General features: G+C 37.2%; 1 protein-coding gene across 4 annotated transcripts in view; it reads left to right on the top strand.

The window, feature by feature from the left end:
* Window positions 1-15,145, top strand: part of NCOA7 (nuclear receptor coactivator 7) — a 156,037-nt gene that overhangs the window by 107,770 nt on the left and 33,122 nt on the right. For 3 of the 4 annotated variants that reach the window (XM_061207653.1, XM_061207654.1, XM_061207652.1), the window contains 2 exons: window positions 498-1,543; window positions 2,798-2,966. In XM_061207653.1, coding sequence (XP_061063636.1) covers window positions 498-1,543; window positions 2,798-2,966 — 1,215 coding nt within the window. The remainder of the gene's footprint in view (window positions 1-497; window positions 1,544-2,797; window positions 2,967-15,145) is intronic. The other variant, XM_061207655.1, reaches the window with a different exon arrangement.

Below are 15,145 nucleotides of genomic sequence, written 5' to 3'. Positions count from 1 at the left end.
TTTTATAGAGCAGTTAAATGAGTAGCTACTCAGTCAATGAGCCATTCAGAATTAATGTAGTTGGTTTATGTACTATTTTATAAAAAAGGAAAAGCCTTGAATATCTAAGGAATTTTAGTCATAGTACTGAAACAGTCCCTCTCCTTTGTCCTTCATGAAAATCAGAAACATTATTTCATCATTAAAAATCTGGTGGGTGACATCTCCATGTTCATAAATGACCTCAAATACCATTCATTTGCTTCTAATAGGATATGCGAGCAAATCTCATGGTTCTTTATTTTGCCACTTTTTATAGTTGATTTTATTTTTCATTTTGAAGTCAATTTCTGGATTTCATTTCCTTATTTTAAAGTCCTTTATACATAAATTTAAGTTGTAATATATTTATGTTTTGGTTTTTGGTTGGGTTTTGTTTTGGTTTTTGCCTTTCATCCATTTTGTTTTTGTTTTTGTTTTTAACATTCCATGTGCACCCACCATTTTTCCCCCCACAGTGACCTACCTCAGGATCTTTGTCCTCTGTACAGGCCTGGAGAATGGGAAGACCTGGCTTCAGAAAAGGATATCAACCCATTCAGTAAGTTCAAATCTCTCAACAAAGAAAAACGGCAGCAGAATGGAGAGAGAACCATCACTTCAGATTCCAAAACAACAAGACCTTTGGAGAAGTCAACAGAATACACAGAAAAGAAGCCCTCAGACAGCTCTGTGTCAGACAAGTTAAAGAAACTGGAATTCTCTGCAGAGGCAATCAAACGGTCTACTGCAGTAGCTAAAGTCAGCAAGGAACTTTCTGACACTCAGGCTGCGTTTGAATCTATAGCCAAAGAAAATTCTCTCTTAGGAGAAGAAGACGACTTCGTTGACTTGGAAGAACTTTCTTCTCAAAATGATAGTGGAATGGACAAAAGAGACACCTCAAAGGAGTGCCTTTCTCTTGACCCAGCGGAGCTAAGGAAGACTAAATCACAACTAATCAGTTCTACTACGGAAATGCAGGTGCAGTCAGCCCTGAACTTTTCAGGAACAGAGTGTGATGCTGAATTGAAGGGGACCCTAGATTTAGAAACCTGTGAGAAGCAAGATATAATGCCAGAGGTGGAAAAGCAGTCTGGTTCCCCAGAAAGCCAGGTGGAAAACACATTGAACATACATGAAGATCTAGATAAAGTTAAACTCATTGAATATTACCTTAATAAGAACAAAGAAGGGTCACAGTTACCTGATAACTTGCAGAAGGCAGAATTAAGTGATGGCAAAAGTATTGAGCCAGTGGGAATAGACATCACTCTTAGCAGTTCTCTTCCCCAGGCAGGTGATCCCCCAATTGAGGGCAATGAACAGCCAGCTAAAACCTGGGTGAAAGAGAGAGCACCCCTTCCATTGCAACTAGGCTCTTCTACAGAAGAAAATATGAATAAAGTGTATCCAGACTCCTCTTTGGAATCTACTCTGGACAACAGCTGCCAAGGTGCACAAATGGATAATAAATCTGAAATTCAGTTATGGCTTTTAAAGAGAATTCAGGTACCCATTGAAGGTAAGCCATTTTTAATTTCTTTATATTCTGTTGTATAGGCATATCTTGTTTTATTATGCTTCACAGATATTGCATTTCTTTTTCTTTTTCTTTTTTTTTTTAACAAATTGAAGATTGTGGCAACCCTGTGTCAAGCAAGTCTGTGGGCACCTTGTTTCCAACAGTTATTTGCCCACTTCATGTCTCTGTGTCACATTTTGGTAATTCTTGCAGTATTTCAGACTTCATTTCATTATTATGGTGATCTGTGATCAGTGATCTTTGATATTACTGCTATAGCTCACTGAAGGCTCAGATGATGGTTAGCATTTTTTAGCAACAAGGGATTCTTTAAGATGTACTTTTTTAGACATAATGCTATTGCACACTTAACAGACTACAGTATAGTATAAACATAACTTTTATATGCACTGGGAAACCAAAAAATTTGTGTTACTTACTAGATTGCGATATTCACTTTATTGTGATGGTCTGGAACCAAACCCACAAATATCTCCAAGGTATGCCTGTATAGCTGCCTTCCTAAAACTTGTACATGCAATAGCAAAAGTAGTATAATTATTTGAGAACAGTATTTTCTCAATAGGGTATATCTTTACATTAGAAGGTTTTGAACTGCATAGGTCCACTTATACACAGATTTTTTTCAATAAATACGAAATACAGTACTACGCCATCCATGGTTGGTTGAATCCATGGAGGGCCAACTCTAAAGTTATACACAGATTTTTAACTGCACAGGTGTCAGCGCCTCTAAACCCTGTTTTGTTCAGGGCTCAACTGTAATTGGGAAAAATTAGCAATATATGCTATCTATTTTGAACATTAAACTATGACATAGAATTCTATTTCAGAATTAGTTCGCTTTTTTACATCTTTCAGGTAACTTTCCTTTTTCACTTTGAATTTCTAAATCTAAAGGAGTTTTAAAAGGTTTTTGAAGGTATTTCAGTTCTAAACTGAATTGCGTTATGGTATGTTTGGGTCCTCAGTACCATTCATTAATATGTATTCCTGTGGGTTGTCACAATTCTCCACCCTTTGCTGTTTTGTGTGTTGGTTTTTATCCTTATTCCTAGTTTGTAACATCTCATGTGATGTAGACAAACCTGAAACATCCAAAGCTTTTTCCTTTTGTGCTAAAGAAGATGTGAAAAATTTAATTAGTCCTAATATGACGATGTTGTATGATGTTTATGCCAACTATCACCAATATCGTCAATAATGAGGAAATTTTTTTCATGTGTGATTCAGATATACTTCCTTCAAAAGAAGAGAAAAGCAAGACTCCACCCATGTTTCTGTGCATTAAAGTGGGAAAACCAATGAGAAAGTCCTTTGCCACTCACACTGCAGCCATGGTCCAGCAGTATGGCAAACGAAGAAAGCAACCAGAGTACTGGTTTGCTGTTCCTCGGGAGAGGTGAGTGTGAGCTAGAATGGGAATTCTGTTGGTCAAGTAGATTCTAATTGCATCTTGATTTTTAATTTAATCTTGAAATAATTTTATTCTTGAATAATAGGTTTCTCTTAATTGTACATTTTAGAATTTCTAGAAGGATATTATTTCAGTAGCTTTCTGCTAAAGGGTGTTTTCAATATAGCAAATTTGAGATCATCATAGGTACTGTGTGCCGAACCACTTTCAAAACTTTCTACCCAGTTGAATTTTAAATGAAGGAAGATTGAGATATTCTAAAGTGCCAGTAATTGGAAGTGCTATTCTGTTGGGAATAAAGGAGTATGATGGAGCAGATCCAAACCCCAAGTGCAATAGAGAGGCATGATTTTAATTTTAAAGTGCCTGTTATTCTGGGGGGACTAAAGATTACTTTCGCCTTACGGAGAAAAGTATCTGTGACTCAGCAGCATGAGAAGTGTAACATGAGATCACCTGGGTGCGCTCGAGGGGCTATATACGTCTAAAGAGATTTGTATTTTTTAATTGCCAAAGAAGAAAATTTATTGGTGATGTGACAGTCTAGGATAGCAGGGATAGTGACATAGACATTCTTCAGCAGTACGTCACTGAAGACATCTTTATCATAGAAATATTTAGGAAACATTATTTTTATAAAAAATTGTTTTTCTTTTGTATGTAATAGAATAAAAATTTCTTTACAAAGGCCTTGCAATTAGTTTTCAAAATTGTTAAATCCACACATTTTTCCTTCTCCTAACTAGTCATCAAGGCATACTTTTTGGCTAACATACCTACCAAGAACAAATACTCACTGAGCGTCCATAAGCATGAATTTTTTTTTTTTTTAAATGAACTTTCCCCCTGATATCTCAGTAGTGAAGAGGTCATTTCATTTATTTATTTGGCTGCACTGTGTGGCTTGTGGGATCTTAGTTCCTCAACCAGGGATTGAACCCGGGCCCACAGCAGTGAAAGCACCGAGTCTTAACCACTGGACCGCCAGGGAACTCCCAAGCATGAATTTTTAATAAAGCAAAATTAAATTTCAAGCACGAGCACACCTTCTGGCTGATTAGTACCCAGAATGATAATTCTCATCGAGTTGCCTGATTTTAATAAATCATAGTTTAATGTGAAGAGAATTAATAGGATTTTAATGAACAAATTTGTTAATATTCTTTCTGTCTTAGACACAGACCCATGTTGACATAGATGTTAAACATAATCTGTTTCCTATTTACAAAATACACTCCTGTCCTGTGCTTGCAGCCCCAATGCTATCTCCACGAAACTTTAAACTAGGGACACTGAGGAGATACAAAGAAAATGTGTGTCTTTCACATTTCTTCTGTTGAAATATTTTTAAATAATAAATTTCTGAAACCCTGTTAAAATCAGAGTTCTAGAATCAGATGTCATAGATGGACAAACTGATTTTAAAGGTGGGGAAAACAAAGCACTGAAACTTTCAGCCACATTTAGGTTATGTGGATTCCTCATCCGTCAGGAAAACTACCTATCATATGTTTTTTTCCCTGGAGAAATGTACTGTTTATAATATAAGGACATTAGGATTTTTCAATTTTATTATCTTTAATGAGACTTGTGCATACCAAGGAATCTTCTAGAGTAAATTTTTTGCAATCTCACACATGTAGTTATTTTACTGTCATTCTTTAACCCAGAATAAGTCTGTAATGCTGAAATAGTACTTCTCTTTGACCTCATACAGAGGTGGTTTTTGTGAGCTTTTTAAAGTAGGTCACTTGTTGAATTCTATTACATTGTGTTTTATAGTGTCCATGATTTATTTGTCTTTGGCTAACAAATAACCTGACATTCTTAGTTTTCTTTCTTAAGCTATTCATTAATTAACCAAAGATTTTTCTGGGAGACATTATCTCACTATGTTAATGATTTTTTGTGTAGATGTTAGGAATTTTTTTTCAGTTGTTCCTTTATGTATGTCCATCTCTACCTACCCTTAAGTAAAGCTACATTTTAGTTTAAGATAGGGAAAGATGAAGAAATTCTATAGTTAGCTCCCACCCAGAACTCCAAGTGCACAAGAAATAAAAGTTCATTTTTATTTCCAATTTATGAAATTCTTCAGGACTTTAAGCTCAACAAAGTCCTTAAGGAGCTAGGAAGTGGCATGCAGTGCTTTTCTCACTCTGATGATAATTTCTGGATTCCCTTGCTACATCAAACTGAGCATTTCTTCTTGCCTTTCTATTTAATGGGTCTTCATATCATTGGAGTTTCAGCAGCAGAGGGAAGTTGCCCTAGCAGTGGCTTTCTTTCTAGGTCATAAGATGCTCTCATAGACCTTCTGTGTGACAGTGTACTCTCATGGGCAGGTCTCTTTGGCTCATGCAATGCACCACAGCTCCTTAATGTTTTCCTGTTGACTTAAGTTCACAAACATGTTTCACTATTCCTCTCTATTGTTCCTAATCAACAGCAGATTAGATGATACAGAAGAACGGATCAGTGATCTGGAAGACATAATATAGTGGAAATTACCCAATAAGAACAGCAAAAAGAAAAAAACTTTAAATGCAGGTAGTTTAAGGGACCTCTGGGACAACATCAAATGCACTAACATTTGCATAATAGGGGTCCCAGAAAAAGAAGAGAGAAAGGGGCAGAAAACTTATCTGAAGAAATAATGGCTGAAAACTTTCCTAACCTGGGGAAAGAAACAGACATCCAAGTCCAGGAATCACAGAGAGTCCCGAACAAGATGAACCCAAAGAGATACATACCAAGATATAATTAACAAGGCAGAAGTTAAAGAGAATTTTGAAGGCAGCAAGAGAAAAACAGCTAGTCACATACAAGGGAAGCCCCATAAGATATTAGCTGATTTTTCAACAGAAACTTTGCAGGCCAGGGTGTGTGGCAGGATATATTTAAAATGTAGAAAGGAAGTATACTTAAAATCAAGAATACTCTACCTGGCAAGTTTATCATTCAGAATTGAAGGAGAGATACAGAGCAAACAAGCAAAAACTAAAGGAGCTCATCACTACTGAACTAACAGGTCTTACAAGAAGTGTTAAAAGGTCTTCTTTAAACGGAAAAGATAAGACCATAACTAGAAATAAAAATATATATGAAAAAAAAAATCTTATTGATAAAAGCAAATATATAGTAAAGGCAGTGGATTAACCACTTAAAAAGCTACTGTGAAGGTTAAAAGACAAAAGGAGTAAAATCAACTATAACTACAATAAATGGTTAAGGTATACACAAAATAAAAGGTAAAATAGGATGTCATAAAACATAATACATGGAGGGGGATGGTAAAAATGTAGTGCTTTTGGGATATGTTTGAACTTACATGACTATCAGCTTAAAATAGACTATATATATATATATATATATACACATGTATATGTACATGTGTGTGTATGCATATGTATACATATATATATACATGTACATACACACACGTCAATATGTATGAACCTCATGGTAACCATAAACAAAAACCTACAATAGATACAAGCAAATAAAGAGAAAGGAACCCAAACATAGCATTAAAGAAAATTACTGAACCACAAGGGAAGAGACCAAGAGAAGAAGAAAGGGACAGAAGAACTACAAAAACAACCAGAAAACAATGAACCAAATGGCAATAAGTACACGCCTATCAATAATGACTTAAATATAAATGCAGTAAATGTTTCAATCATGAGACACAGGGTGGCTGAATAGATAAAACAAGACCTGTCTATATGCTGCATACAAAGGACTCACTTCAGCTGAAAAATTTTTCCTCTAAGATCAGGAACAAGGCAGGGATACCCACTCTTGCCACTTTTATTCAACATAGTATTGGAAGTCCTAACTACAGCAATCAGACAAGAAAAAGAAATAAAAGTCATCCAGAAAGGAAGAAGTAAAACTGTCACTATTTGTAGATAACACAATATCATATATAGAAAACCCTAAAGAGTCCAACAATAACAAAAAAAAAAACCTCTTAGAACTAATAAATGATTCAGTAAGTTGCAGAATACAAAAATCAATATACAAAAATCAGTTGTTTCTGTATGCTAATAATGAATTATCAGAAAGAAATTAAGAGAATAGTTCCAATTACAATTGTATCAAAGAGAATAAAACACCTAGGAATAAATTTAACCAAGGAGGTAAAAGACCTAAATGCTGAAAACTATAAGACACTGACGAAAGAAATCAAGGAAGGCACAAATAAATGGAAAGCTATCCCATGCTCATGGATTGGAATAATATTGTTAAAATGTCCATACCACAAGTTCAATGCAATACTTATCAAAATTCCAATGGTGTTTTTCATAGAGATAGAACAAATAATCTTAAAATTTGTATGGTACCACAAAACCCCCCAAATAACCAAAGCAATCTTGAGAAAGAAGAACAAAGCTGGAGGCATTATACTCCCTGATTTCAAACTATAATACAAAGCTATAGTAATCCAAGCAGTATGATACTGGCACCAAACATACATAGATCAATGGAACAGAATGGAGAGCCCCAAAATAAACCCACATTTTTATGGTCAATTAATTTACAAAAAAGGAGGCAAGAATATGGGGGCAAAGACAGTCTCTTCAATAAATGGTGCTGGGAAAACTGGACCACTTTTTTAAACCACGTACAAAAATAAAATAAATTAAAAATGTAAATGTAAGACCTGAAACTATAAAACTCCTTGAAGAAAACATAGGCAATAAGCTCTTTGACATCAGTCTCAGCAGTATTGTTTTAGATATGTCTCCTTGGGCAAGGGCAACAGAAGCAAAAATAAACAAATAGGACTACATCAGACTAAAAAGGTTTTGCACAGTGAAGGAAATGATCAACAAAATGAAAAAGCAACCTACTGAAAGGGAGAAGATATTTGCAAATTATATGTCTGATAAGGGATTAATATCCAAAACACATGAAGAACTCAAACATAAAGAACTCATACAACTCAGTATCAAAAAAAATTTCAGTTAAAAAGTGGGCAGAGGAGCTGAATAGACATTTTTCCAAAGAAGACATACATATGGCCAACAGGCATGTGAAAAGATGCTCAAATCACTAATCGTCAGGGAAATGCAAATCAAAATCATGATTAGAGGACTTCTCTGGTGGCGCAGTGATTAAGAATCTGCTTGCCAATGCAGGGGACACGGGTTTGAGCCCTGGTCTGGGAAGATCCCACATGCCGCAGAGCAACTAAGCCTGTGCGCCACAACTACTGAAGCCCGAGTGCCTAGAGCCCATGCTCTGCAACAAGAGAAGCCACCGCAATGAGACGCCCGCTCACCGCAACTAGAGAAAGCCTGCACGCAGCAACAAAGACCCAACACAGCCAAAAATAAATAAATAAATTCTAAATCATGATTAGATACTACCTCACACCTGTCAGAATGGCTGTCATCAAAAAGACAGGAAGTAACAAGTGTTGGTGAGGATGTGGAGAAAGGGAAGCCTCATGCACTGTTGGTGGGAATGCAAATTGGTACAACCACTATGGAGAACAGTATGGAGGTTCTGCAAAAAATTAAAAAAGGAACTGCCACACAGTCTAGCAATTCCACTTCTGGGTATATATCTGAAGAAAACAACACTAAGTCAAAAAGTTATATGCATCCCATTGTTCATTGCAGCATTATTTACAATAAACAAGGTATGGAAGCAATCTAAGTGTCCATCGATAGATGAATGGGTAAGGAAGAAACACAATGGAATATCACTCAGCCATAATAGAAAAGAATGAAATCTTGCCATTTGCAACAATATGGATGGACCTAGAGTGTGTTATGCTAAGTGTAATAAGTAAGACAGAGAAAGATAAATACTGTATGATTTCACTTACGTGGAATCTAAAAAACAATTCAAATGAACAAACATAACAAAACAGAAACCAACTCACAGATACAGAAAACAAACTGGATGGTTGCCATGGGGATTGGCAAGATAAGAGAAGAGGATTAAGAGGTACAAACTTCCAAGTATAAAATAAGTCCTGGGATATATGTACAATACAGGGAATATAGTCAATAATAGTGTAATAATTTTAAAGATCAAGATGATGGAGTAGGAAGACACTGAGCTCATCTTCCCCCACGAACACATCAAAAATACATCTTCATGTAGAGCAATTCTCACTGAAAACAAACTGGAAACTGGCAGAAAGACTCTTGTACAACCAAGGCTGTAAAAAATGATCCACACAAAGTCAGGAAGGGAAGAGAAACGATCAGGTCAGGACCTGTGCCTCTAGGAGGAGACACAGAAAGGGAAGGAGATTACATGGGCTGGGAGATCCTCCCTGAGGAGTGAGCGGTATGAACCACATATTGGGTGCCCCTGCCCTGGCGTCCAGTACAGGGAAGATGATACCCGTTGGCTTGTTTGAAGACCAGTGGGAATAGCAGGGGGGCTGCGAGGAACTTAGACTCTGCTCCTGAAGAGCACGCACACACTTGCTTTCTCCTGAAACAGGGCGGAGGAAGCAGACTGAAACTGCCCAGGATGCTGACTGGTTTCCCATGGGCAGTTTCCCATGACCACCCCAGTGCATGTCTGGGCCCCTCTTGTTCTCTGATGCAGCTCCCCGCTAGGGCTAAGGCTGCTCTTGCCCAGGAGAGTGCACAGTTGTGGGGAAGGAGCCAGCTTGGACCTGGCACTGCCTCTGAATGCAGAAAGAGGAGCCATTCCTGGTGCTCATGGAGCCGGCAGGTTGAGTGTGGTCTGGAGCGCTGACTGGCATGCTGGGACGGCCCCAGCAGCTGCCCCGGCCCACTCCAGGTGCCCGCTCCAGCGCTGCTCTCCTCTGGGGCAAAGGTGCCGATGCTGGGAGCAGGGAGAGCACACACTTAGAGGGGACAGAACCAGCTCAAACCTGAACCTCAGTGCTTCTGCTTCAGCACCTTGGGACCTGCCCCTGCCCCCAGTGAGGAAGCGTCAGCCACTGAGCACAGGAGAAGCCCCAGCTCACACCTGGCTCTGGCTCTGTTGCTTCCATCGCCAGCTCCACCTCCCACCAAGGTGAGAGCTGCCAGCACACCCTGGGGAAAGACATGACCTGTGCTCATTTCATATCTAGCTCTCCCACCAAAGCCACATGCAGACTGTGTTGGGATGCTTCCACACAAGGGCATCCCGTCAACACCAGGATAGGTAACTGTTTGACCTAATTTCATAGAGACAGAGACAGTTGTTTCAAACAACAGAACAAGAAAACTCCCTTGAAAAAACAACTAATGAAACAGAGATAAATAATTTACCAGATAAAGAGTTCAAAACATTAGTAATAAGAATGCTAACTGAACTAGGGAAAAGAATGGATGAACAGAGTGAGAATTTTAACAAGGAACTAGAAAACAAAAACCAGTCAGAACTGAAGAATTACAATAACTAAAATGAAAAACATACTAGAAGGAATTAACAGCAGACAAGGTGGTACAGAAGAACACATGAGTGATCTGGAAGATAGAATAATGGAAATCATGCAATCAGAACAGCAAAAAGAAAAAAATGAGAACAGTTTAAGGGACCTTTGGGACAACACCAGGCATACTAACATTCACATTATAGGGGTCCCAGAAGGAGAAGAGAGAGAAAAGCGTCAAAAATGTATTTGATAAAATTATGGCTGAAAACTTCCCAAACCTGAAGAAGGAAACATATATCCAGATACAGGAAGCACAGAGAGTCTCAAACAAAATGAACCCAAAGAAACCCCACACCAACACATCATAATTAAAATGGCAAAATTTAAAGAGAGAATTCTAAAGGCAGCAAGAGAAAAAGAGTCATGTACAAGTAATCCCCATAAGGCTATCAGCTGATTTCTCTGCAGAAACTTTGCAAGCCAGAAGGGAGTGGCATGATAAATTTTAAGTGCTGAAAGAGAAAAACCTACAACCGAGGGTACTCTACTTGGCAAGATTGTCATTCAGAATAGGAGAAATAAAGAACTTCTCAGATAAGCAAGGAGTTCATAAATACTATACCAACTCTAAAAGCAAATGTGAAAGGATCTTTTCTAAGTGGAAGAGAAAAAGCTTCAACAAGAAGAATTTATAGAAAAGGAAAAATTCCACTAGTAAAGACAAATATATAGTAAAGGCTGTGGATCAACCACTGAAATAAGCCAGTACGAAGATTTTTTTTTTTTAATTTTATTCATTTATTTTTGGCTGCGTTGGATCTTTGTTGCTGCACGCAGGCTTTCTCTAGTTGCGATGAGCGGGGGCAACTCTTCATTGCGGTGCGCGGGCTTCTCATTGCACTGGCTTCTGTTGTTGCGGAGCACGGGCTCTAGGCGCGCAGGCTTCAGTAATTGTGGCGCACGGGCTTAGTTGCTCCGCGGCATGTGGGATCGTCCCAGACCAGGGCTCGAACCCGTGTGCCCTGCATTGGCAGGTGGATTCTTAACCACTGTGCCACCAGGGAAGTCCCGGTAAGAAGATTAAAAGACAAAAAATTGTAAAATCAACTGTAACTACAATAAACAGTTAAGGGATAAACATGAAGATGTAAAATATGACATCAAAAACACAAAATGGGGGGGGTAAAAATGTAGATCTTTTAGAATGTGTTGGAACTTAAATAATTACCTGCTTAAAACAAGTAAATGTAGTTATAGGTCAACATACATGAATCCCATGGTAACCACAAATCAGAAATCTACAATAGATAACTTTGTATGGTGACAAAGGGTAACTAGATTTCCTGTGGTGATCCTTTCCTAATGTATAAAACACCAAAGCACTATGTTGTACACCTGAAACTAATATAATATTGTAAGTATACTTCAATTTGAAAACAAAACAACAACAACAACAAAAACCCAACACTATTGCTCCTAAAGGAATATTTTATCGGGAAGATAATCCTAAATTGATAAAGTACCACAGGCAATAAGGTTGTTGTTATTGACAAGCATCTATTTTTTGCACCTTTACTTTGTGCGAGCCTGTGCCAGAAGCTATCTGATGTCTAAGAAGACAGAATCGTGTCCTGCCCTGGAAGAGGTATGGAGCCATGGGCTGCCTTGCTCTGGCCAATGGAATAATGAGCCCCCAAACTGGACTGAGATGAATGAGAATCCCTAGGAATTGTGGGCCCTAGAATGAGATACATTATCCATTTGAAACATGATTTCCTAATTTGAAAAACGGGTAACTAGATCATACTTGCACAATTACTGAGTGTGTACGTCCTGGCAGGCACTGGGCTAGTTATAAATCAATAAGACTGGGAACCTACCCTGAGGATCTTATGAAAACAGTTCCTCGCACTTTCTAGAGACAATATAGATTGTATTCCAAACATTTGGATACTCTTCTATATAAAAAATACAATTGTCTCTTTTCCTTTCTTAACACTGAGATATTTCCTTTCTCAGAAAGAACCAATAATTCCTATTCAAATTAAAAGTTTTATTTTTTTCAATTATTTATGGCCTCAATCTCTGAAATGTTTCATAATAATTGATTTCATAATATCCAGCTTCTAAAATAAATAAGATGGAAATGGAGTTAACAGCGGGAATTATGTAGGATTTACCAAATCATGTATAAATGTTTAATCCAAGATGAATTAATTGGTTAGTGTGATTTGTGTAATAAGTAAACTAATAAGAGAGGGGAAGGGGGAAAGAGAGAGCCTGTGGGTATTTTTAAATGTGTTTAAACTTGAAAATAATTATGTAAGATAGTTTTAGGAACACTTGAACATACAGATAAGCGGGAGGGGAGAGGAAGGTAGAATCTATTTTGCAATTTGGTTTTTTCCCCACTTAATATGTTATGCATATTTTCCACATTATGTACTACTATACTATTATATGTATATGAACAATGTAATTAGTAGCCCCCATTATGTTTCCTGGTTGATTTAATTATGTTTCTGCTTTGTATATAAGGTTATTCCAATTTTTTTTCCATTATAAGCAATGCTATATGAAATACCTTTGTAAAATTCTTCAGGTTGTCTTACCAAATCAAAGGATACGTTTAAGGCATTTAAATACAGGTTGCACATGAAAGTGTGTGGCAGTTGATACACCACCAGCATAAGTGCCCTTTGCCCCACATACTGGGAAATCTAAGTGGTATGATTCTTTATCCATTTGGTAGAAGAGAAAGGAAGCAAATGGAGCTTTTTAAATGTTTTATTTTAAAGTTGAGTGAACACTTGTTATATAACATTTGTTACAGAGTCAAGTCAGTAGTGGCCTGAGGATTTTTATTCTGTGTGACTCTTTTAATGAGAAATTAATTTATACCTTGATATTTATATTTTGTAATATATATTTGTTAAAAATTATTCTAAAATACCATGTTTCTGTAATCTGTTTCTAATTGAGATCAACAAGCCCTTTGGTTTACGTGGGATAATTAACATTTTGTGCCTGCCCACATTTAGAGTAAACTCATCATATATGTTAAGTTGATTCTGTTTTAGAAAGCGTGGTATTTCCTTACATAATGTCAAGAATAACTGAAGCTCCCAAGCACTTTGTAATGGTTGGGATTTTTTTTTTTAATACTTACAAAATTTAAGTTATGTACCCATGAGCACACAGGTGTCTGTCCTTTTAAAAGGTGCTATCCATGTCATATGCATATTTCTCAGATCCAATTTGTGAGCAGTAGGTACTTCCTGCAAGTGTGTGTATTCTCTCTCCAGGGTTCTCCATGGTTGCCCACCTCAAAGAGTAGAACCAAGTGTTCAAGCCCCCATTTTTAGGAAGGGTGCCTTTTCTTTAGGTCAGCATTTCCCCCAAAGATATTCAGTGGAAAGCTCATCCCATGGATAAGTAAGTAATAAGTATTTCATATTAAATATGTTTCATAGCTAGTCCTTAGCTCTATCTAGAGTTTCATGCTCATAGTTATTGTTTTCTAAATAGGATTTTGTAGGAATTTCTTAATTTTATTTTCTATTCTTTACTGTTTTTCCTTGTACTGATATAATGGAATATAATTGATTTTTTAAAAAAAAATTTGTCTCTGATCACATTTTAATTTTATGAGATACTTGGATATCTCTATCTATCTAGAGACCATTTTAGTCCAATCTTTGTTGGTTTTATACTATAGTAAATACAAATTGAGATTTATTTCCCTTTTTCACATTTCTAGAAGTAGCAGCCAAAGACACAAAGACACTTTATGTAACCTTTTGGCCATCAAAGCTCTCTTACGTTGTTAGGAGGGACTGGTTGATGTCAGATCCTAGTCAGGATCTACCTTTCAACTCTTCTTTGTATTTTCCCTTTGTCTTTAAAAAGTATTCTGTCTTAGTTTTGGAATATTTAGAATAAATTCTGAAAGTCATGAGTACTGAGCTTTTCATGATGTGCTATCTACCTGAAATCTTATTCATTTTCAAACTGTGGGTCTAAGCATCTTTGGACCCTTATATAATTCTGGTGCTTGAATTGCAACTTTGTAAAATGCATCAGATTATTCTGGTTGAGCACCTGTCTTTACAAAAATGCTCTTATGATATCTTCATCCTCTAAAGTAGGATTGCCACTCTTAGAAACTCAAAGGGGAGTATCAAAGAAACTAACTCATCAGCTGAACTATCCATTTCCCCAGCTCTAAGTCAGAGAGCCAAGAGGGCAGGCAGGGCACTCGATACCCTCCTTGACTCTGAGCTGGGCCTGGTACTCTGGATGCTATTTTGCATGGGTTATCTCACTTAATACTCATGATAGTTCTGTGAGCCACGTGGCGTTATTCCCCATTTTACAAATACAAAAACTGGGACACACTGAGTTTCAACATCTTGTTCAAACTGGCAAATATCAAATCCAGGATTTATACTCAAATCTTTTTGATTTCAAATCCCCATTCTCTTAACCAGTTTCCAGAGCAAGTAGTCGGAACTGTATTGATTATACTCTTTGGGCTAACAAATCGCTGAAATGGGAGTGGGAAAGGGATACTTCATACAGTCAAAGTCATTTCTTGGCTAGTGAGGAAATGAAAATTTGCAGTATCCTCAAATTTATTCAACTCGGACTTTGGTAAAGTGCCTTCCGTCTGGCTAGATATATTTCAGCGGTTATGGGGACAGGAAGTGACTGGTATTTTATGGGTGATATTCTATGGGTGCTCATTAATTGAACTGAAGTAGTCTAATCAGAACACTGTATGGAAATAAAGAGCTTGACT

This window comes from Eubalaena glacialis, chromosome 12 (genome assembly GCF_028564815.1).
Source record: "Eubalaena glacialis isolate mEubGla1 chromosome 12, mEubGla1.1.hap2.+ XY, whole genome shotgun sequence".
NCBI lineage: Eukaryota > Metazoa > Chordata > Mammalia > Artiodactyla > Balaenidae > Eubalaena > Eubalaena glacialis.
The sequence above is the reverse complement of the archived record's forward strand: the minus strand, read 5'-3'. Positions and strand labels throughout refer to the sequence as shown.